The sequence below is a fragment of the Cyanistes caeruleus genome, chromosome 1 (genome assembly GCF_971803275.1).
Source record: "Cyanistes caeruleus chromosome 1, bCyaCae1.hap1.1, whole genome shotgun sequence".
Classification (NCBI taxonomy): domain Eukaryota; kingdom Metazoa; phylum Chordata; class Aves; order Passeriformes; family Paridae; genus Cyanistes; species Cyanistes caeruleus.
In genome coordinates this window covers 42,248,430-42,269,718 of record NC_141701.1, presented here as the reverse complement: position 1 = coordinate 42,269,718, position 21,289 = coordinate 42,248,430, and the positions used below count along the sequence as shown (strand labels likewise).

The 21,289-nt window shown below is 45.1% G+C and overlaps 2 protein-coding genes, 1 long non-coding RNA gene and 1 pseudogene across 5 annotated transcripts in view; 2 read left to right on the top strand and 2 right to left on the bottom strand.

The window, feature by feature from the left end:
- The window catches only part of SPIDR (scaffold protein involved in DNA repair), a 194,405-nt gene extending 180,600 nt beyond the window's left edge, over positions 1 to 13,805 (top strand). For 2 of the 3 annotated variants that reach the window (XM_086888531.1, XM_086888544.1), the window contains 6 exons: positions 1,622 to 1,820; positions 2,813 to 2,965; positions 8,385 to 8,478; positions 10,255 to 10,369; positions 10,855 to 10,908; positions 13,298 to 13,805. In XM_086888531.1, coding sequence (XP_086744657.1) covers positions 1,622 to 1,820; positions 2,813 to 2,965; positions 8,385 to 8,478; positions 10,255 to 10,369; positions 10,855 to 10,908; positions 13,298 to 13,432 — 750 coding nt within the window. In that variant the 3' untranslated portion in view covers positions 13,433 to 13,805. Of the gene's footprint in view, positions 1 to 1,621; positions 1,821 to 2,812; positions 2,966 to 3,241; positions 4,653 to 8,384; positions 8,479 to 10,254; positions 10,370 to 10,854; positions 10,909 to 13,297 lie in introns of those variants that run through there. The other variant, XM_023921152.2, reaches the window with a different exon arrangement.
- Positions 8,546 to 12,762, bottom strand: LOC111944804 (uncharacterized). Its single transcript, XR_015286761.1, has 3 exons — positions 12,673 to 12,762; positions 12,535 to 12,596; positions 8,546 to 8,632 (listed from the first exon to the last, which is right to left on the bottom strand). It is a non-coding gene; the product is annotated as an uncharacterized LOC111944804 (long non-coding RNA).
- A 1,887-nt stretch (positions 13,806 to 15,692) lies between the features above and the next one.
- On the bottom strand, positions 15,693 to 17,137 carry CEBPD (CCAAT enhancer binding protein delta). Its single transcript, XM_086888574.1, has one exon. It carries the CDS (start codon positions 16,873 to 16,875, stop codon positions 15,838 to 15,840), a length of 1,038 nt encoding a protein of 345 aa, XP_086744700.1. The 5' UTR covers positions 16,876 to 17,137; the 3' UTR covers positions 15,693 to 15,837.
- A 74-nt stretch (positions 17,138 to 17,211) lies between these two features.
- Positions 17,212 to 19,183, top strand: LOC147655459 (uncharacterized; annotated as a pseudogene).
- Positions 19,184 to 21,289: the final 2,106 nt, after the last annotated feature.

Here is a 21,289-nt window from a genome sequence, read left to right as displayed (position 1 = left end):
GAGTGCTCATAACTTTTTGAAAGTAATGATGGAAAATCAATAGAAGATATTCTTCTTATGTTTAACTTCATGGATAACTGTTCTAGGAATGTAAAGGTATTTACCTGCTGCTAGTATATCACTTACCTTGTCCTCCCAGAAGATCACAAGCAGCAGCTTTTTTTCTGCAGCTGCTTTGCCACAAGGATGTACCCCTCACATCCAAAATCACCAAGCTGTAATAAGTGAGGAAGGGACAATGATTTGGTTTGTTTTTCAGATTTATTGTTACATAATCTATGTGAGCTAATTCAGATGCACCTTAAAAAATAGTATTTACTCTCTGTAGATACAGTATTAAGTACTTTAATTAATATGACTTAATTTGTGTGAAGGAGGAATGGAAATATGCTTTTTTTATTAGTCAGAATCCGAACTGTGGTTCAGAAGGAATAGGAGGAAATATATTCCATCTGTGGTTAAGGAGCTGTCCTTATAACTCAATCCTGCTGCTATTTGTCTGTTGTGTCCTCTCTGTTCAGAACAAATTGTCACACATAGCAAGATGATGATTTTATACTAACTTGTGATTTTGCTGTTATTATTATTTACTTTTTGGATGATTTTCCTGAAAGACAACTTTCAATGTGTTAGTAATTCCCAAGGGTCAGATGTAAAAATTCTTTCTTTGAAGCTGTCCTAATGTTATGCATGCAGAGGAGGTGCCCAAATGTATGTAGTTACTAGGCAAAACAACAACATCAGTGCAATAGGCAGCATATGCTGTATGAAGGCATAACTGTGATATCTGAAATGTGAATTTTTCCAGTCACTATTTACAATTACCTCATTTGCTCTGAGAGTGTGAGCATGAACAGAAAGCCAGGTTTAGTGTGGCTGATGGTTTCAAAGTTAGAATTCAACTAAAGACAAAATACTGGGGGTTTTGTTGCGTTACCTTCTGCTACAGACCTGAGGCTCTGAGAATAAAATCTCTCTTTCTAGGCATTATAGTATTTAATTTTCAGTTAAGTGTTTTAAGCATTAATTTTTGATCAGCTGACTAATTAAAAAGAGTAACAAAACCATTTTAAATTAATAAAGTTATTTAATCTTAGATATTTTAAAATATTAGAATCCAAAAATTTGCAAGTTCCTTGCACTGGTAAATACGAAATATACTTTGTTATGATATTTTTTTACCTGTCTGGGACAGAAAACTTACACTGTCATAGCAGATTCATACATCTCTTACTTAGGAATTATCTACTTCCTTATCTTTATGCATCATTAGAATATTTTGGGATATTAGTTCAACTGAAAAGAAAAGCTACACTTTGCAACTTGGTTATGCTTGGAAATCTGATAACAGTACCTAGAAAATGTGCCCACAGAGGAATATTAGTAGTAGAAATGGTCTTTCCTCATTTTTCTTTAAGACAAAAATTATATAAGTCTTAATAAAACCATCCAATTATCTTTTTATGTATACCATATATATAGTACAAATATATAATACACATTTTTTTAGAAAATATACTTTCAAATCCCAGGTACAGGCCAAGAAAATTATGATAAAGCATGATGGAAACATTGCATTCCAAATTTGTATCTTTTTTTTTTTTTTTTCCCCTAATCACAGACAAAACACAGTGTTCCTATAGATCAAAGAGAAATGTTGCTGTTTGTGACTGACTCCACATTGCAAAATGTGGTTCATGGGATTCCAAAAGTTGTGGCTGTGTCAGTCACTGCATCCTGTGTTCTCAGTACGGAAATCATAGAAGCCCTCAATGCTGGCTCTCGACTTGTCTTCTTCAAGGATGCTCTGTGGGGAAATGGTAAGCTTTGCACGTGGTTTGGAAGCAGTTGGAGTCCCACAGAAACAACACCCTTATCTCTGACACCACAATATGTGACCTACAGAGAGGTCACTTTCATTATCGGATGAAGATGAGACTTTGCAAGTTTGGGATGAGAAATTTGAAAGGGATTGCAGTTTGAGCTTTCTTGCAAGGTTTCTTTTTCTGTATTTTTGGCTTGATTTCAAAAGTGAAGGAAAAATTCAGTGATGTTGTTGTATGTTCACCAGTATTACTGTCAGTGTTCCCTGATGACTGTTGAATCTGATGACCAGCGTCAATCAAATTTATGAGCTGACAGAAGGCTCAAAAATACTAAGAAATTTGCATATCCTTCAATAGAGAAATTTTACATGCTCTCCTAAACCATCTTAGCTGTGAGCCTTCACTCCCATACAGATAATGACATTACAGTTTTTCACTTTGCTTTCATTTTTAGTCACTCTTCTGAGGTTCAGGTTTGGTTCTGTATGGTGACTGCAGGGCAAGTTCACATCTCACACCTTCAGTCAGTTCCAGCATGTAAGTGAACTGGAAGTACAAAGCTGTGCAAAAGGCTGTGTGTCCTGAAGCAAAAATCTCTGCTCTGGAGAATAAAGCATTTCATGCACGTACTCTTTGTAATCTTTGAAGCAAAGTAGGGCCACCTGAAGGGGTGCCCAAGCATATTACCAAGACAGTGTGATGTGGTGAAGTCTGGGTGGCATCTGACTCTCTTCTGGCATGATCAAATTTTAAAATTCCTTCTTCTTCAAATTCAGATTTCTTTTTCCCCCTGGGAGTTGCAAAGTGTAACAAGAGCATGGTGCATGTATCTCTGAAAGCAAAATATTTTGTCATTGAGAAAACCTGATGGAGTCTATTCATCTGTTTGGTAGCTGGCAGAGATTGTTGTCTTTATTGGCCGTGACAATTAACGTGGTCACCTTTTTCCTTGTTACTGTACTGAGCTGAAATGTCTTTTTTGGCAGGTAGGATTATTTGTGTTGAACGTACTGTTCTCTTATTACAAAAGCCTCTTTTGTGCTCGGCTGCCGGTGCTGACCTCAGTGAGCTGACTGGCCCTGTCAGACTCGATGAGCTGGATTCTACAACACAGGCCAACTCCATTTGTGCTCTGAGAGGTTTGTATGGCCTTGCCTGAAATGAATGCGGTTAATTATTTGTGCTCACTTTAATCTTTTGTGTCTTTATATTGATTTCTTGCACAAACAGCGTGGAGGGATGAAAAAAGCATGGCATTGCTGTGGGTCACTAGGATATTTAAGATTTTATGCTTCTTTGTGGGCTCTGTTTGCCTTTTGCTGGCCAAGCTCTGCTCCCACTCACTCATACCCCAGAATAAATGTTTAATGCACAATCTGTTTCATTATATTCCTTCCTTCACTGTCTTCTTTCAGGAGCCTTCTGTTCACACCAGCCTTGTTGATGTTGGCAACAATGAGTTATACTAATACTTTTTGGGCAGATGGGTAAGATATGTTACCCAGATCTTGAATGGCAGGGGTTAGTGACTGATTTCCCTGGAGCTTTGCTGCAGTATTTATTTTTTATTATTTTACCATAGTAATTTAGCATAATGTGGCCAGTATTTGCTCACCAACCATTTTGGATCATAGCTTTGTCTAATATCTTGGTCTTACCACTAACCATGCAGAAACATTTCTTATTACAGATTTTCTAGTGCTTCCAAATCATGCAGAAACATTCTCTACTGTGTATTTTCTAATGCTTTATCCAGACAGCTTCTTAAACCTCCCAGTGGTACAGTGCCTATGAGAAATAGTCCTTAAAAGCCCAACAACCAAGGCTGTTTCCTTCCTTAATTTAATTTGTATTATTCCTGTAGCCCTTGCTGAAAATTCTTGATACGCTTTTGCATTTACACCTTCAAGTATTCACTGGAGCATTTGAAATTAACTTTAAAATTACAAGAAATTATGGTTTTTTAATTAATTATTCAGCTATAATATGACAGTCTGAGAACACAGTTTGAAACCAAGCAAAGCCTTTACTAAACATACCTGCTGCTATGGTAGAGACACAACTTAGCAATGTCATTGTGATTAATTACTAAGCACCTTGCAGTGATTAATGTTGAACAGTGCATAATGAAAACGAAGCACAACTAGAGGCATTTCACTCAAAGCCTTGGTTGTTATGTACATCTTGCATTGATACAGCTACTTGAAAGATATTTCTGTCACTGGATGTGAAATGCTTTTTGACTTTTTTTTTTTAACCTCTCCAGTAGTTATGTTAAGAATTACCACTAATTGTCACTTCTCTGCTGTTAATTTTGTGCTCATGAGAAGTGTCTGTCTTCTTTTTTCTTGTTGACAGTGTTTATAATAGGATAAAGAAACATCTCTGTCCTTTTTTTTTCCCAGCAGAGCAAAGAAAGTACGCCTTTGTGATCTGTTGTGTAAACAAGTACTTACTTTACACACATGGGAGATGTCATGCTTTGCTTGTCCTGTATTACAGATAGAAGAATGACAAAAGGAGAAATTAATCTTACAACCTTGTCTTGTTTAATCTGGAGTTTGTGCAGGGTGGCTGTTATCAGTATGTTCCCACACCTGAATAGCAACACAGAATACAAAATAAATCTTAATACTTACGTTGCTGCAATGTATAGATGAAAACTCTCACTTTTGTGTGTACTGAAATAATTTAATAGCATTCAAGAAATATATCCACTGTTTTGGGCTTCAATTAGTCAGTGCCTAGATCTTTCTCTTGAACAAATGAAACTAATTTGCATTGACCCTACTTTGTTGGTGGGAGAATAAATTTTTGTTTGAGTAACACATGGAGGGAGGTGTATTGTCTCTAAAATTCAGTCACTCTCTTATCTCCTGAGTCAGAGGGTTGTTGGTCTGGCTTTCAATGAGAAGCAGTTATTACCTCATTCATTCTTTTACTTTGTGCATCCTCTCATTTCTTGTACTTTTGGTCACCTATGTGTGTTGCACAGTGGCATTCTCCCACCTAGCAAAGAGGCTGCAAAGGCTTTGTCTAGCACTTCTTGAAGGAGTGTGCCTTCCTGCTCATTTGGAAGGAACATCTGAAGTTCTGCCAGTCCAAGCTTCCTCTTAAATCTGGGCCCTGAGCAACATGGTACAGCTCTGGACTGGATGTTCTTCAGAGGTTCCTTCCCCATCAAAATAGAAAATATTCCTGTCCAAGCAGATGGAATGGGTTTGTCAGAAATTCTTGTTTCAGGGAAGTTCAGTCATACCAGCTCTGGGATAATGGAGTGTGTTACTCTTCAACAGATGAGTGAAAACCTGTGGTTGCTTTCTAATGAAAAGTTTATTCTTCATTGCAAGATGAATCTGTGGTTTTCACCTATGATCTTAGAGTCAATAGGTTAATTTTCTTATCACAATGCATTGCAAGGTAATTTCTAACCTCTTTTTGCTGTAAAGTAGCAGTCAGGATGACTTATATGTTGGTAGTTTACATGGCACAGAACAGTTTTTTCTCTTAATCATGCTTTGAGCAAATTCTGCATAGTCTATACCACATATGATATGTGGAGATATTATTTGATTAATGCTATTTGTCTAGTATATGACTCACCAACAGTGATTGAATTTTGACGTTGGTTATTTTCATATTTAAGCCTTTACTCAGGCGTGTGGGGAAATTTCAGTTTTCCACTTAACAGTGGGACTAAAATGAGGTCAGTCAGTTTACCTAGGTTTCCTTTTTTGATTGAAGTTTTGTGTTTCCTGTCCCATTAATCAGGATAACTGACTGGGGTGGGGGAGGAAAGTCCAAAACAACACCTCCATGTTTTAATTGTTTCAACCAACTTCAACCTCCTTGGCATTCCACATGCCAGATCTGCTTTTCCAGGTCTTGTCCTATTGTCAATCTCAAAGGTGCCAGCCACAAGCCTTAAAAATAGACTAGAGGTAAAAATCATTTTTTGGCTATGTGCATTTTCATTTAAAGAATTTTGGGAGAATATCCAAAAAGTTTGTGTGTGTGAAGCAAAATCTAGAGTCTTCAAAAAGATGTGCAGCAGTTCAGCATCCTAAGCTTGAGAAATCTCTTTGTGTATAGGGTGCACAAGGCTATCACTGGATTACTACACCTGTTGCTGCTTTGAGTTGGTCTGACTTCAGTGATGTCTGGTGGTTTTCTCAGGGGAACTCTACATTATCACCAAGATAATCTTCTCCACTAGACATAATCTCATCAGTTTGATCCTGATTGATTTTCTTCAAATATACTTGCAGTGGCATCTTGCAGTTGCAATATGGCACACAGCTGGGAGAAAGTGAAAAGGCTTAGAGAGAAAGGGGATTTGTTTTGGTTTTAAAATTATTTTTTAATGAAGAAGGAAACATAATCAGCAAACTAACTGGTACCTTTTTGATGAACAAAAATCATAAAATTATAGAATCATACAGTCATTTAGGCTGAAAGGGATCTTTAAGATCATCAAGTCAAACCATTAACCCAGCGCTGCCGATTCCACCACTAAAACATGTCCCAAGTGCCACATCTTCATGTCTTTTAAATACCTCCAGGGTTGGGGACTCCATCACTTTCCTGGCAGCCGTTTAAATGCTTGAACACCTTTTCAGTGAAAAAAGTCTTTCTAATATCAAAGCTAAACCTCTCTCGGCATAACTTTAGGCCATTTTCTCTCTTGCTGTCACTTGGTACCTGGGAGAAGAGGTCTACTCCTGCCTGGTTACAAACTCCTTGTTTGTAGAGAAGTTGTAGAGAAGGAGGTTCCCTCTGAGCCTCCTTTTTCCCAGGCTAAAGATCCCCAGCTTCCCTTCCCCAGCTCCATTGCCCTTCACTGGGCCTGCTCCAGCGCCTCAGTGTCTTTTTTGGAGTGAGGGATCCAGAACTGGCCTCGAGGTGCAGCCTCACCAGTGCTGAGTACAGAGTGATGATCCTTCTTTAATCCTGCTTGCCACACTATTGCTGATGCAGGCCAGGATGTCATTGGCCTTTTTGGCCACCTGGGCACACACTGGCTTATGTCCAGCTGCTATTGACCAACACCCCAGGTCCTTTTCCATTGGGGCACTTTCCAGCCACTCTTCCCCCCAGCCTGTGGTGCTGCCTGGAGTTGTTGTGACCAAAGTGCAAGACCTGACATTTGGCCTTGTTGAACCTCACACCACTGGCCTCAGCCCATTGATCCAGCCTGTCCAGATCCCTCTGCAGAACCTTCCTGCCCTCCAGCAGATCAACACTCCCACCCAACTTGCTGTCATCTGTGAACATACTGAGGGTGGACTTGATCCAGATTATTAAAATATTAAACAGGACTATACTAGCCCCAATACTGAGCCTAAGGGAACACCACTGGTGTCCAGCCACCAAGTGGATTTAAGTCCATTCAGCATTCACATCGTTCAAAGAGAAACATACCCATGGAAACTCCTGGTTTATCACAAACACTGGAGAATCAAAATTATTCCTCTAAGAGTTATTTAGTGGTTAAATAGAAAATCTTCTTGTATCAGAGAAATGCAATGCCTGATGTTTTGTTGTACACTTAGAAATTGGGTCATAAATGTTGTATTTGAGAAGCAACTTTCCAGATCTTCGGACTCGCTGTCTTTTGAATTCCCAAAGAAAATTACAGTTTTGTTCTTTAAGTGCAGCTCCCTCCTTGTCCCAGGAGAACCAGAAAAGCAAGGGATTAACACCCTGTCTTACAGTCCAGACACTGTAAATGCTCCATAGTCTCCAAGGCTTTCTTCTATTGAATGTGGTATAGAACTGTGAGATTCTTACTTAACAGAGGCTGGATTTTTAAGTCTGTAGTTCTGTTGTACTAGTGAGGTTTTATTTCAGTGTAATTTCATTCTTACAGGTGAATATTTTTCTCTATAAATAATGCTCGTAATTTCAGCATATTGTTACCATAAAATATAATACACTGTTTATTGGCTTCTCATAAAATTCTGAGTATATTTTTTCTTGCCAAATGTAGCAAGGCCCTTTTTATTAGTCTAAAGTATCTTTGGCATTCCCTTCTTACGCACACACTTAAGAGTGTGAGCCAGATCTAATCTCTGTTAAATCTGTATAAATGAAGAATAACTCCATTGTTAGTGGAATTTAATCTGCATTGTTGTTTCCAGAAGGGATTGGGGCTTCTTATTGGTTTGTATTTTCTAAATATCAATATCAAGCTATTTGATCTGATGATTTTTATCACTGTTTATTGCCAAGAAAACATCAGAGGACCAGAAAGAAAGCAAACAAGCAAAAACAAATCAGAAAAGCACTAAAATCCAAACCAAAAGAACTGAGCCTATTTGGAAAGTTAATTGTCAATTATCTACTTTCTGGTATTTTTAGAATGTGACACTGCTGTACTTTCACCCCTAGTTGCAGGGACAAAGGAGAAAGGGAACGAGATTGTTGGAAGAGCTGATTCTTGCTCTGACAAGTCTTAATCTGTGGGTCAGAAAGGCTCAAACCTGCTGTTGTGAAGCCAAGAGTGACTGTGTGTGCTGGCTTAACGTTAGCATTTTGTAAGAATTCCATGTTCTGCAGGTACTGTTGTTGGAGTTAATGAGAGCACTGCTTTCTCCTGGCCTACATGCAACAGATGTGGCAATGGAAAGTTGGAACTGTATCCCCAGGACAGGTGAGAGTCAGCATGCTCCAGAGCACTCCAGGTGTTTTGTAGATGTAGCCATAAGAGCAGTAGGTGATGCAATGATTCCTGCAGGCACAGGCTGCACTTTGCTCCTTCCTAGAGCTACGACGTAGTATTTTTATTGCTGATGAACTGATAAAACCTGCAAGGTTACATTAATATATTAAGAAAGATACAAGTAGATATGAAAAGGTTTGATTTTGCAGTTATTGTGCTTTTTTTTAAGCAAATCTTGCTTATAAAGGTTTCGTAGCCCCCTGTATTATAATACTGCTTTTAATAAAGATGCCCATAAACTACATTTATTTTTAAGTTCTTTTAGAAGCAGGTACATGTGTTTGTGTGTCTTACCTTGTTAATCTGTGTATCCCAAATTCACCTCATTTTTATACTTGACTCTGCTACAATTTGTCGAAGTATGAAAGAGTTGCATTTCAGAACTTTTAAATTAGTCACCTTTCTAAAAGGGATGTTGGATAATTCTGGCAGTATGTCTGTCCTGAATGTGAAGGCTGATCCCACAGGACCTGTTGCCACCTGAAATTCTGAACTTATATCACACTGACATAATTTTGGACAGCCTCCCCTGCAGCTGCCTAGCCAGCTTGTGCTTACAGAGTGTGAGATAGCTGGTGGAATAAAAACCCGAGGATAAGAGCAGTCAGAGGGGGGAGGGGGGGAAGGAAGGAAGGGAAGGAAGGGAAGGGAAGGGAAGGGAAGGGAAGGGAAGGGAAGGGAAGGGAAGGGAAGGGAAGGGAAGGGAAGGGAAGGGAAGGGAAGGGAAGGGAAGGGAAGGGAAGGGAAGGGAAGGGAAGGGAAGGGAAGGGAAGGGAAGGGAAGGGAAGGGAAGGGAAGGGAAGGGAAGGGAAGGGAAGGGAAGGGAAGGGAAGGGAAGGGAAGGGAAGGGAAGGGAAGGGAAGGGAAGGGAAGGGAAGGGAAGGGAAGGGAAGGGAAGGGAAGGGAAGGGAAGGGAAGGGAAGGGAAGGGAAGGGAAGGGAAGGGAAGGGAAGGGAAGGGAAGGGAAGGAGGAATTTACTGAAAAAGCTTACAGAAAGCATAAGAAGTTGGGATGATCTTATTGAAACAAATAATATTTTCCTAAAGATGAGAAGATTTGCCCTTTATGCTTTGTTGTACAAAAAAGGCTGAAAATCAAAACCAGGTGTCCTGTATTATACTGTCAGGCAAAAAATAAGAATGTGTCTATGTTCACATAGTAGTGTAGTCCAGTTTCAAAAGTATCTCACCTGTGAAGGACGCTTCTGCTTCATTTGGAGAACAAATGAAGTATCAATATTTGTTTAAGAAGTGCTTCCAACAAGAACTTATAGCTGAGCTTAATTTTGTGCATGACTTAAGTGTGCACAGAAGACATTGAACGCTTGCTGAATGAGGGCCTAAGTCAATAATTCACTTTGGCCAAATCTATACTACAAATTTTCTTTTGCCATAAGTTTTAGGAGGTTATAAGATTAATATTTGCTTAAGTGGGGTAACTATAAATAGCAACTGCTCTCCATGCTGCCAGAAATTACAAAAGGAAGATCCTTTTGCCAGAAGAGTTTAGGTCCTCCAGGAGAGTTACTGCCAACAGAAAAGTTCTATTTGCTATTATCAACTGAATCTCTACCAGGGCTTTGCTACTAAAAGTCTACCAGCAAAGTATTTTAGAGAATACACTAATTAGAGTTTTATTTCTTTTGATTTATGACTGATAGCTTGTTCATTTCTCTTGCTTTTCCATCATTATTTTGTGTGTTTCAGGGAATTGCTGTATTGCAACCAGTGCTCTGAAGTTATCACAACACCAGTTTTGAAAATGCAGCTGGAAGTCTTCTTGAGTTGTCCCTCCCGATCTCAAAGCACAGTGAAAGTAAAGGTATGGCATGAAATAAGCATTGGTGCATCAGGGTGCAATGAGACTAGATGTGTAGACACATTCTAAGCCACAATTCTATGAACAGTCCTGTCAGACAAATTAAAATATGTAAGACTATCCCATAATTTAATCTGATAATAAGCTTGTGTTTCATTGGGCTAAGAACCCAGTTCCCAGATCTTGCTCAAATAGTGCAACTGTTGAGTTCACCCTGAGGTGTACAAACTGTTCTGTGGCCCAGATGGAGGGATTTGTTAGGTTGGGCCTTTGGAAACAGCAGTCCACACAGTCTAAAAGGAATGTGTGTTTTTAGACTTCCATTCTGAAAATCTTTTGTGTCACCTCTCCTCTGCTTTCTTGGCCAGAGAAACAAAACTGTTTGATATTAAAATGATAAATCTTTGTTCTATGTGGCTGCATACAAAACATCTTTGCACACTTAAGATTTTTGTCATGAACAAAACCTGTGAATTTTCTCATTCCAGCTGTTGCAAAAGACAATCTCTTCTCTCCTGATGTCCTCAGCCAGCGAGGATGGGGTAGGTATAATGAATGCTGACCAAAGAAAGTTAAACTACAGAACCTAATGTAAAGGCAGAGTACTGATGTGTTGGCAGGTCAGCCATGACTTTTGGTGGCAGGGTCTTGAAAATCTCTAGTGATGGAGACTTTCTCTAGTGATGACTTTCCAGGCAGTTCACTTCAGAACTGCACTAGGAGTTGTAAGAGATTTCACTACAAGTGAAATGATTTTTTTTCCCATGTCCAGGCTGTGATTTGAGTGGGCTGTGCCCTTTGGCAATCCCACCTTCCAGCTGCTGATGCCCTGCCATCTCATCAGACTCACACCCTCCTTTTCAGAAGGAGGATGCTGCAGATGGGCTGTGTAGCTCCAGCTCAGCTGTGGATCTGCAGAGCTACCTGCAAACAGCACTCAGAGCTGCCACAGGCAGTGCTGGACTTGACTCCAGCTCATCCAGCTGAGGATCCAAGGACAGCCAAGCATCCCACCTTTTGGGTCTGGGCATCTAAATCCTATAAACCACAACCACTTTGTAACAGCACGACACTGAAAGTACTGGCAGGTGGAAATAGTAGAAGAATTTGCAAAATGCATGCGACATATTACTTCATAATGAAATGAAATGAATGAAACACACATGAGCTGTGGAGATCCATGGGCTAAAGTACAGTTTATGTAATCGTGATGTAGTTATTCCTTTAATCTGAGATATCAGAAGAACCCTGACACTTGGCACAGTGACCCAGATTTATTGTGGGTGAGGGAGGCACATGGGTAGGTGCCTGGCTGGCATTGGCTGCTGGATGCTCAGCAGCCTTCAGAGAGTCATTAAGCCCAATTAGGATTCCAAGATTTTCCCTCTCCCTTGCACGTGAACGGGAACAAAGGTCAGTTTGTTGTCTTGTTTAATCGTCCCAGTTAAATATCTTCAGATAGGTGATATGTACTGGGGTCAGTTTACTTTCCCTGTCTTACAAGTTTTCCACCATTTTCCTATTACATGCTCCATGCTTTTAGTGGGATTTGTGGGTACTATTTAAAGTGGAAAATTACTCTGAAATAATAAATTATTTTCTTATGCTGGAGAAGGGTGTATATTTCATTTAAGCAAAGAGATACAAGAAATTTGCAAAACGTGTTTGCTCCTTTAATAGCAGTTAAGTCTTGCTGAGTTTTACAGGATGTGTCTGGTTTGGTTACAGACTGGCAAAACATAGTTCTTTTTCGAGTTATTAGAATTCAAACAACCTCTTTTTTTCATTTTCAGTGTGTATAATGCCAGTATTTAAAAGTCTGGCAACTCAGATTTTTTTTCTTCCCTGGCTGAAACACAGGGATAAAGATTAGTCACAAGAAATACCACTTGAGGTGGCATTTTTTTTGCAAGTGCTGCTGAAGTTTCTAAGGGTGTAGCTTTGCAATCAACTATTTTGGCAGGGAGGTTGGTTTTAGCCGTCACTGGCCCTGGCCACTTGTTCCTCACCTTGTGGCAGCCCTTCTGTTACACCAGTAGAGTTGTTTGTGCAGCTGCACAGTGAACTGGACTGCAGAACCAGTCTGGGGTAAAAATAATTTAGGAAAAAAAAATAGAAAAAGGATTGTTTATACCTTGAACCAGGCAACAGCCGTGGGTATCACATACCTGTAGAGAAGCACCATGCAGATGAAGGCAGGGCACGGCCAGAGGCTGGTTGTAGGCAAGGCCTGTTAAGGAAAGGAATGGATGTGAACCTGCCACCTGAGATACCCTCTCAAGGGAAATATCAGCTATGAATCTTACTAGTTCATGTGTTAACATGCTGTCTCCTCTTAGTGCAGCCATGCCAGTCTTGCATCCCTCTCCTCCACGCAGAACACAGCCTCTGCAAATTCGCTCAGGCACGGCTCCTGGGTGAAATGTGGTCAGATCATTAAACAGGAGGGACCGTGTTGGTGCTGCTGGTATGAACAACCAAAAGTTAGAAGGGGGGAGAGGGAGGAGAGTAAGGAGGGTTACAAAATGTGTTTTCCTTTAGTGGATCAGCTAGCACAGGTAGTCAATGTATGGTATGTATATATGCATTGCCAGCACGCGTGAAGTCCTGCAGGTGTTAAAAAGGAAGATAAAGGGACCATGTGCAGATTATGCTTCAGCAAAACTGAGTTCAAAGTCGCAGCAACTTTTTTCTGTTTTAAACAGCTCATTTTTAAAGCCTGGTAGGGCAGCAACTGAGACAGGAGTGTGATCTAATGATTGAAAATCTGATATATTCATTTTTTCCATTAGCCTAATGCACTTTTCGAGTTCTTTAAAAAAATTGTCTTTTGGAAGAGGATCTTGCATGCTGCATCTTCCCAGCTGAATGCTGCCTAGAACAGAACGTCCAGCGCTGTTTGTTTTACTCACCATGCTTTTATTCCTGCAGACTTACGAGGTGCAGAGCGTGCTGGGAAAGGAGGTGGGGTTCCTGAACTGCTACGTCCACTCCGTATCCAGTCACCCCAACTGTGTTGCACTGGAGGAAATCGTTCTTCTGGAAGCTGCAGCAAGACAAAGTTGAACTCTAGACAGCTATTATAGTATCTGTGGACTTTGTCATGTGATTATCTGTTAACTAGTGCCACAGATAATGTATAATGCAAGTGTGATAAGCATTAAGATAGTTTATTAAAACTGTGATTTATAAAGCACATTGTGCTAACACTGAAGAAAATATCCATATATTGTTCAACTTTCTGAACTTTTCATTTTCTGATCAGTGCAGAATCTAAGAATACAGTTCTTTGTTGTGTTTGCTGTTATGTAATGTAAAACATCTTTTTCTGGAAGTTTTGAATGGTTGTGATTTTTTAAATAATGTTGTATTTATTATGTGTCAATGGAAAATATTTTATTGATATTTTTGAAATAAATGCCTTGCTATGGGCAGTGAATGTTGGTTTAAGTTGAGTTTTATCAGTGTATCCCAGACCTGCTGCAAAACGCTGCATGGTGCGTGAATTCTGAGTTATCACTTTGCAATAGTTGTTGTAAAGACAGAGATTTGAACACACATGAAGTTAATGTTTTACAGCTAATTGGTCTCTCAGCATACAAGTTTGTGTGTTATCTGCAGCTTCCCACAAAGCGGGTGTTTCATTATAATTTCTTTTGTGGGTAAGGAGCAAACTGCGTTGCAGGCCACGCAACCACCCTCACACAGACTGTGGAGACTACAGATCAGATAAATGCCAAAATCTTCCTCTGTGTGCATTGCAAGGATTAATATAAGAATTAGAGACTGCATGGGTTTTTTTCCCCTTACTCTTTCAGAGTGTTTAAAAGCCCCTTACAGGTCAGAGGAGGAGGAATGATTGGTTTTGTGCAGGTCCTGTATGTGATTAACCAGCAGAAAAGGAACAGCAAACTTGCCACACTGGTCATTTCTGCAGCTCAGGCCAATAGTGAAAACTCTTATGGCTGTCACAATTACTAAAGGAATAACCCAGCTTTTGAATTCCCCTTTTTCCCCCCCACCTCCTCCAAGCATTTCAGTCTCTTACCTGCCTCCTTGTAAGGAAAAAGGAGTTGACACAGCCCATTCCTGTGTAGGGGTCTGTATGTGAGACTGGGGCTGCCAAAAGCTTGAGACTTGAGTCTCTGAGGAAGCTGGATGTGCTTGTTGTGTCAGGCCATTTTTCTGCCCCTGCCCTACAGATGCTGTAAGTGCTCTAACGCTGCACTACTGAAATTTAGACAAATTGCCTGGTCTTCTGTGGTCTATCTGTTCACTCACTCATCAATGAGCAGCAGCCTTGCCACTCTGTTACTAGCAGGGATCAGTGAAAGTCTGTGACCATTGACTCTGTGATGAGCAGCAGTTACCCACTCTCACTTTCACTAGCCAGGATCAGTGAAAGTGTCCAGCTCCTGCAGTGGGCTGAAGCCTGAGGGAGCACCAGCACCTCTGGGACAGCTGGTCCCAGCTCTGGAACATGTTAGCATAGGTGCAACTTTTGCATTATCTGGAATGGAAACCCCTTGGAAGTTTTTTTAACAGGAATTTTAACTAGTGGTATTGTTTGAATAGTGTTTAGGCAGTCCTATGCAGTTTTTATTATTTTTATTATTATTTTAATACGGTATTTCTGGCAGAGCCCTGGTCACAGAGCAGTCTCCGGCTGTGCAGCTGCTCGGTCCCACCAGCGCCACGGCAACCCCTGACTCAGCACTCCGGCTCCGGGGGGAGCAGGCTTCACAACCCCCGCGGCCCGGGGCTCTCACGGTCGTTCCCACCCCTGCATCTCTACCTGGATGCTTTGGGAAGTAACGCAGCGCCCCTCGCTTGCCCTCAGCTCCCCTCTCGGCCCCTGGGACCCTCTCTCGCCGTGTTCCCCGCCCGTGCTCAGCCGCCTCCCGGGCAGCACAGCTGTCCCCGCCGCCAGCCCAGCCCTTGTTGCTGTCACGACACAGAGCAAAGGAGAGTAGGGTTGATTTAAAATGCTTCTCTTTATTCTTAGAAATGCTGTAAAAATTGATATAAAAGGTTGAGCATGCTCAGTCTTTTTTTTTTTTTTTTCTTTTTTTTTTTTTTTTTCCATTCTACTGTCTAAAATACATGGGATTTTGAATCATTTTAACAGATGTACCATAGCTGCATCGGTATGAGTAAAATGTAGAAAAGACGAAAACTACCATTACAAAAATAATTTAAGGGGAGAGAAGAAAAAAAAAATATATATATATTTAGCTTTTTTTCCCTTTTTCGCAAGTTTCGTGGTGAAAGACCCAGGCATCGCTCCACGTCGCCGCCGCACTCGGAGCGCGGCCGGGGGCCGGCAGGTCCCGCCGCGGCTCCGCGCCCCTGCCGCGCCCGGCCCGGCCCGGGGCGCCGCTGCACGGCCCGGCACGGCTCGGCACGGCCCTCTGAGGTATTTATCCACCGTCTCCCGGAGTCCGTCTCTCCGTCCCGCTCCCCCCCCCGGGTTACCGGCAGTCGGTGCCCGAGCCGGGCTGCAGGAAGGAGGCGCCGGGCAGCTGCTTGAAGAAGTGCCGGAGGCTGGTCAAGTCCCGGGTGAGCTGCTCGATCTTCTTGTGCAGCTTCTCGTTCTCGGCCGAAAGCTCCAGCAGCTTCTGCTGCATCTCCTGGTTGCGCCGCTTCGCCTTGTCGCGGCTCTTGCGCACGGCGATGTTGTTGCGCTCCCGGCGCTGCCGGTACTCGGGGCTAAACCTGTCCACGCACTTCTTGCCGCCCCGCTCCTTGCCCCCGGCGGGCGGCGGGACGCCCTGCGCCGGCCCGGCCACGGCGGCGGCGGCGGCGGCGGCGGCGGCGGGGCCCGGCGAGCGGGTGCTGCAGCTGGAGGGGGAGCTGCTGCCCGGCGGCTCGGGGGACGTGGGCGGCGTGGGCTGCCCGCTCAGGTTCATGATGGTCTGGGCGCAGGTGGCGATCTGCGAGGGCAGCAGCGAGGAGGAGAGGTCGCTGTCGCTCCAGTCCGGCTCCTGCTTCAGAGCGCCGCGGGAGGAGAAGGAGGAGGAGGAAGAGGAGGAGGAGGAGGAGGAGGCGGTGCGGGGCTCGGAGCCCAGCAGGGTGGTCATGGCAGCGCCGAGGTCCTTGGCGGGGTCGCGGCCGGCGCCGCCGCCCGGTGGCAAGTACTCGCCGTATTCCCCGCCCCGCTCGGGCTTGTGGTTGCTGTTGAAGAGGTCGGCGAAGAGCTCGTCGTTGCAGAGCTCCAGGTTGGGCACGGCAGACATGGAGTCAATGTAGGAGCTGAAGTCGATGGCGCTCTCGTCCTCGTACATGGCCGGGGCGGCGGCGCTCAGCTCCGCCAGGTTGGTGCCGCTGCCCCCCAGGCCGCCCCCGGTCTCCTCGCCGCTCATCCCGCAGCCGCCGCGGGCCCCCGGCTTGCAGGCGGGACCCGGCCCGCCGCCGCTGCCCACCTTGGCGTCGTAGAAGTTGGCGGGCTCCAGGCACCAGCTCTTATAACATGCCGGGGAGTCCAGGCTGTAGAGAGCGGCGGCGCTCATGGGCGAGCGGGACGCGGCACCGCACGGCCGCGGCGCGGGGGCTCCGGAGCGCGGGCACCAAACGCCGCTCCGCGACGGCCGCGGCTCCAGCCTCTGGCACGGGCAGGTGGGAGCGGGGCCGCCGCTGCTCGCACCGCTGCCGCCGCCGCTGCTGCTGGGTGACACCGGCGCTGCCGCTGTAGTCCCGCCGTCGCCTCCCCGAGGGGGCCGATCCGGGCTCGGGTCACGCCGTGAGCAGCGGTAGGAGGCGGGGATGGGACAAGGCGTCTCAGGACCTGGGAGTGAAACGCCCGCTCGGTCCCTTCTTATACGGCGCGGGCCCCGCCTCCTGCCCCAATGACGGGGAACGACTGTTCCCGGCACCCCCGGGGACCCGGGGGCGGGAGCGGGTGGGGTGCGCGGCCGCGGAGGCAGGGCCGCCGCCGCTGCGAGCTGCCACCTCCCGGCCGAGGGTGGCCGCGGTCCGAGGTGCCCCCACCGCGGGCACGGGACGGTGCTGGTGCCTTTCGGGCGCCTGCCGCCCTCCTGGCACCGTCCCGTCCCCGGGCAGCGCTGCCCCGCCGCCGGGACCGGCACCCCATTCCCCCGGCTGAGCGTTCATTTTCCTTTTCCCACCAGGGCCAGCGGAAAAGCTGGCTGAAAAAGCTGATTTCACCCCGCCGCCGGCACCAGGCTGCATCCCCCCGCGCGCTTCCCCAGCGGCGCCTGGGATGGAGCGGTACGGGGAAGATGCTGCCTGCCCCACGCGTGTCTCTGTGTATCACCCGAGCGCCCTCCGGAGGCTCATCTCCCTTCGCTAGAGCTCGGGCAGCTTCACCCGAGGAGGATGTAAATAAATCCCCCACTCCCGGGAGAGCGTGGCCACTTGGATTTCTTCCGGCAGGACGTGCCGGTGGGACAGGGGTCTCTGAGGCATCTTTAGCTGCCTCACGCTGACTGCATGAAGTTATGCCTCTTAAAACCTTGCATTAGGTAATTATACGTGTTGTCGACCCCCGCCCCCCCCCTTGCATCCCACAAACTGCTACTATTAAATTGGCAAGTATCACAGAACTTAAAATAATTCCAGCTAAAAGATAAGTTTTCTAGTTACATAAGAGTTTCTAAAACCCTGGCTTCACCTCCAGGTGCTCCGCTGACTGAATTACTAAAGAAACACACAACAAAACACCCTTAAATTTACTTTAAAAAAAAAATTATTTACTTATTTATTTATCTTCCAGAAGACCCTTCTATATTTAAGATGGGACTATCCCAGGCGCTGACTTTCCAGCCCAGCACCCAGCTGACGCTGCTGGCATGGAGCTGTGCCCGGCAGAGCGCGGTGCCACTGGCCCGGGGGTGGCTTTCTGGGGACGGTGGGTACGTGCCGGTCATGCCGGGCCTGCTGCCCCTCTCCGGGCAGGGCTCCATCTGCCGCCACCGCAGCTGTTGCAGGACCGCAGCTGTTTATCACAGGGGTGTGTATTTTAACATAAGTAGCTGGGAACAAGACTGGTACATGCTCTCCCTTTGGATGTAAACTCCTCGTGGGAAGGCTCGTGGGATCAGGGTAAATGTGCAGTGCCTGGCAGGCGGGGTTTTGCATCTGGCAGGTAAGGTTTCGATTGGAGAGGTGTTGCTTTTAACTCTAGCACTGCCAGATGTATTATGTTTAAATAAACTTGATTTCCTTTCTCATCGGAGGATTGATAGCACAGCCTCTATCTACACCAGCATCAACCACTGAACTTGACAGTGGCACAAGAAATGGTTGATTTTGTTTTTTCCATATTGTCAAAGACATAATATACCCTAAACTGTTTTATGTGTTATTTTTTGACCTCTGTATGCCCCAGACCTTCTCTGGGGTCTATTCATGATGCACCACCTGCCCTTGGCCTGGCTATCCAGCAGGGAACGTGATGCTCCTGGACCCTTTTTCTCTACATGAAGTGCAGAGGCGTGTGTGCATGAGGCATGGGAAGGTAGTTCAGAAATGAGATGCAGTCTGATTTCTGCTGTCTCTCCCTTTGCTCTGCGGGAAGGGGTTAGATCTCACCCACTGGAGTCATAGAACTATGATTTGTCTTGGAAAGCACTCATTTAACTGTTTGCATCCAGAACGGTGCTGCCCTTCCAGCTCACCAAAGGTCAGCCAGCGCTGGTATGCTGCTGCACCAGCCTGGACGTGCCTGTCTAATGCCCATCATATGTTACTCCAAAAAAGACACCCAGCTCCCAGCCCGGTCACCCGACCCCCGCTGGGCACCTTGCCTCCTGGCAGTTCCATTCCCAAAATCCCTCCGTAAACGGCACAGAACTTCCGCGTAAACCTCAATATAAGCCATCTGTGTCACACCTAAGCCCCAGCATGGAGAGTGCAGCATTGCCCACAGGGTTTTCAGGACCTGGAGGTGTGTTCAGAACTCGTGGTTGGACCTGTCAATGCCTGTCCCACAAACCCAAGCAGCAGGAGCCACCCCCTGGAGGGTGAGTTGGTTGTGTTTGTTGCTGAGCCTGAGATGTGTGATTTCAGGAGAATGTTTGAGGGGGTTCTCCCACGTGCCATGCAGGGTGTGAAGCCCTGGGGTGCTGCAACACCTGCATTGAAGCATCCAGGAGCATGTGAGCAAGTGATACCTGGCACTTACCAAAACAGTGCATTGAAGCCAGGATGATATCCATGCTCTGCTGTTTCCTGGGGTGGATTTGTCTGGCATCTCAGGAGCTGAATCTATTCCCATCTGTGTATGTCATTTCATGAGCAGTGAAGTACAGACAAGCCCTTGATTTCCCTCACCTGTCCTGCTGAGTACCTGACCCACCGAGTCATGGCTTGTCTCTGGGACCCAGTAATTTTAAACAGCAGTAAGAAGCAGGTGATCATCTGAATTTCAGAAGAAATTCTTTAGAACTTGCTTGAGGTTCATGCTCCAAATCAAGGAAAGTATTGAAACCTGGCAAGAAAGGACAAGAAACCTTTCTCTAAGAAGCAGAAAAAAGACAAAGCTGTAACTTACTCTGGACTGCTGGCTGTGAATCTCAGAGAAACACCAGGAATTCTGAACCCTTCAGGGTTCACACTGTGTTTCTGACTAGTTTTTCCTCATCAATAGAGGACTCAGGGAAGGTAAGGGAACAGGGTAATGCCTCAGCATGCTCACCTCCAGCAACCCAGCCAGGCATGCAGGACTTTTTGGGACAGTGGGACTAGGAGCGTGGTGAACCTGTGCTGGTCCTGGGGTGCCTAAAGAGCCTTCTCTGCTTTTGGTATTACGGGCTTGAGACAGCACCAGCAGGACATCAGGTCCTGGGGGATTCATGGGTAAAGACCAAGCTGACAAGGGGGAAAAAGATGGAGGACTGGTTTGCTGTGTTTCTCCTCCCTGCAAGAAGCAGCAGGAGTTTAAGTATCCTTTCATTCATCAGCTGGAAGCCATCAGTGGCACATGGGGGCTGACCGGGGAATGGGACACGTACATGAGGAGGTACAAGTTGTCTGGGCAGAGTGAAAAAACCTGCCTGCACATCCTTAGGGAGGGACAGTACCTACCTGAGGTTGGTGTTGGCTCTTGTCAGCCAGCACAATGACTGCTGGACAGCCCCTCGCTGCCCGCTCGTGCCACCTCGGCCAGGGCTCCTGCCTCTCCCTTGTCCTGAAGCACTGTCACTGTATTTTGCTTGTAGTTTATACTGTACATGTACATCATTGCACTCATCCTGCCTGTGGCCTCCCTACTCTTAGCAACTGAAGAACTTGATGGTTATTGAAAGGATTTTTCCTTTTAGCTCATTTAGTTGAAGCTCTGTGTTCTATCTCACTGCAGGCATTTAAGCCCCTCTGGTGTCAGCCCAGGCTGGGTTTGTAAAGCTGCACCTGTGGCTGCCGAGCTGCTGAATAAGATCATCCACGTACTCAGGCTCCCAAAAGGCCAAATGCAACTGTGGCAAAATGCCTCAGAAGCTGTGCTCTTTTTTTCTCACTCTTCAGTGGATACTCTGAACATTTTCCTGATGCAGGATTTGCACGACTTTCCATTCATGTGATCAAATTGACAGCCACATCTTCTGTGTAATCAAATGAAGTCTTGCATGGTATAATTTTCTGTGAGTGTAATGGACAAGTAGAGTCAATGTTACCCTCTTCTATCCCAGCAAAAAGATGAAGAAAAACCCTACTCTGTAAATCATGTGGAAACTGTAACCAAAACTTCTCCAATCCCTTACAGCCACTCCTTCATGTTATCAGAATCATTTGGGTTGGAAATGACCTTAAAGATCATCTAGGCCCAACCTTCTTGCCACGGGCCAGGACAACTTCCACTAGGTCAGGTTGCTCAGAGCCTCACCCAACCTGGCCTTCAGCACTTCCAGGGATGGAGCATCCACATCTTTTCTGCTCCTGTGTCTCATCACTTTCACAGTGAAAAAT

Excerpts from the sequence above, each read along its gene's own strand:
- CEBPD (XM_086888574.1), bottom strand. The coding sequence starts at position 16,875 with ATGAGCGCCGCCGCTCTCTACAGCCTGGACTCCCCGGCATGTTATAAG.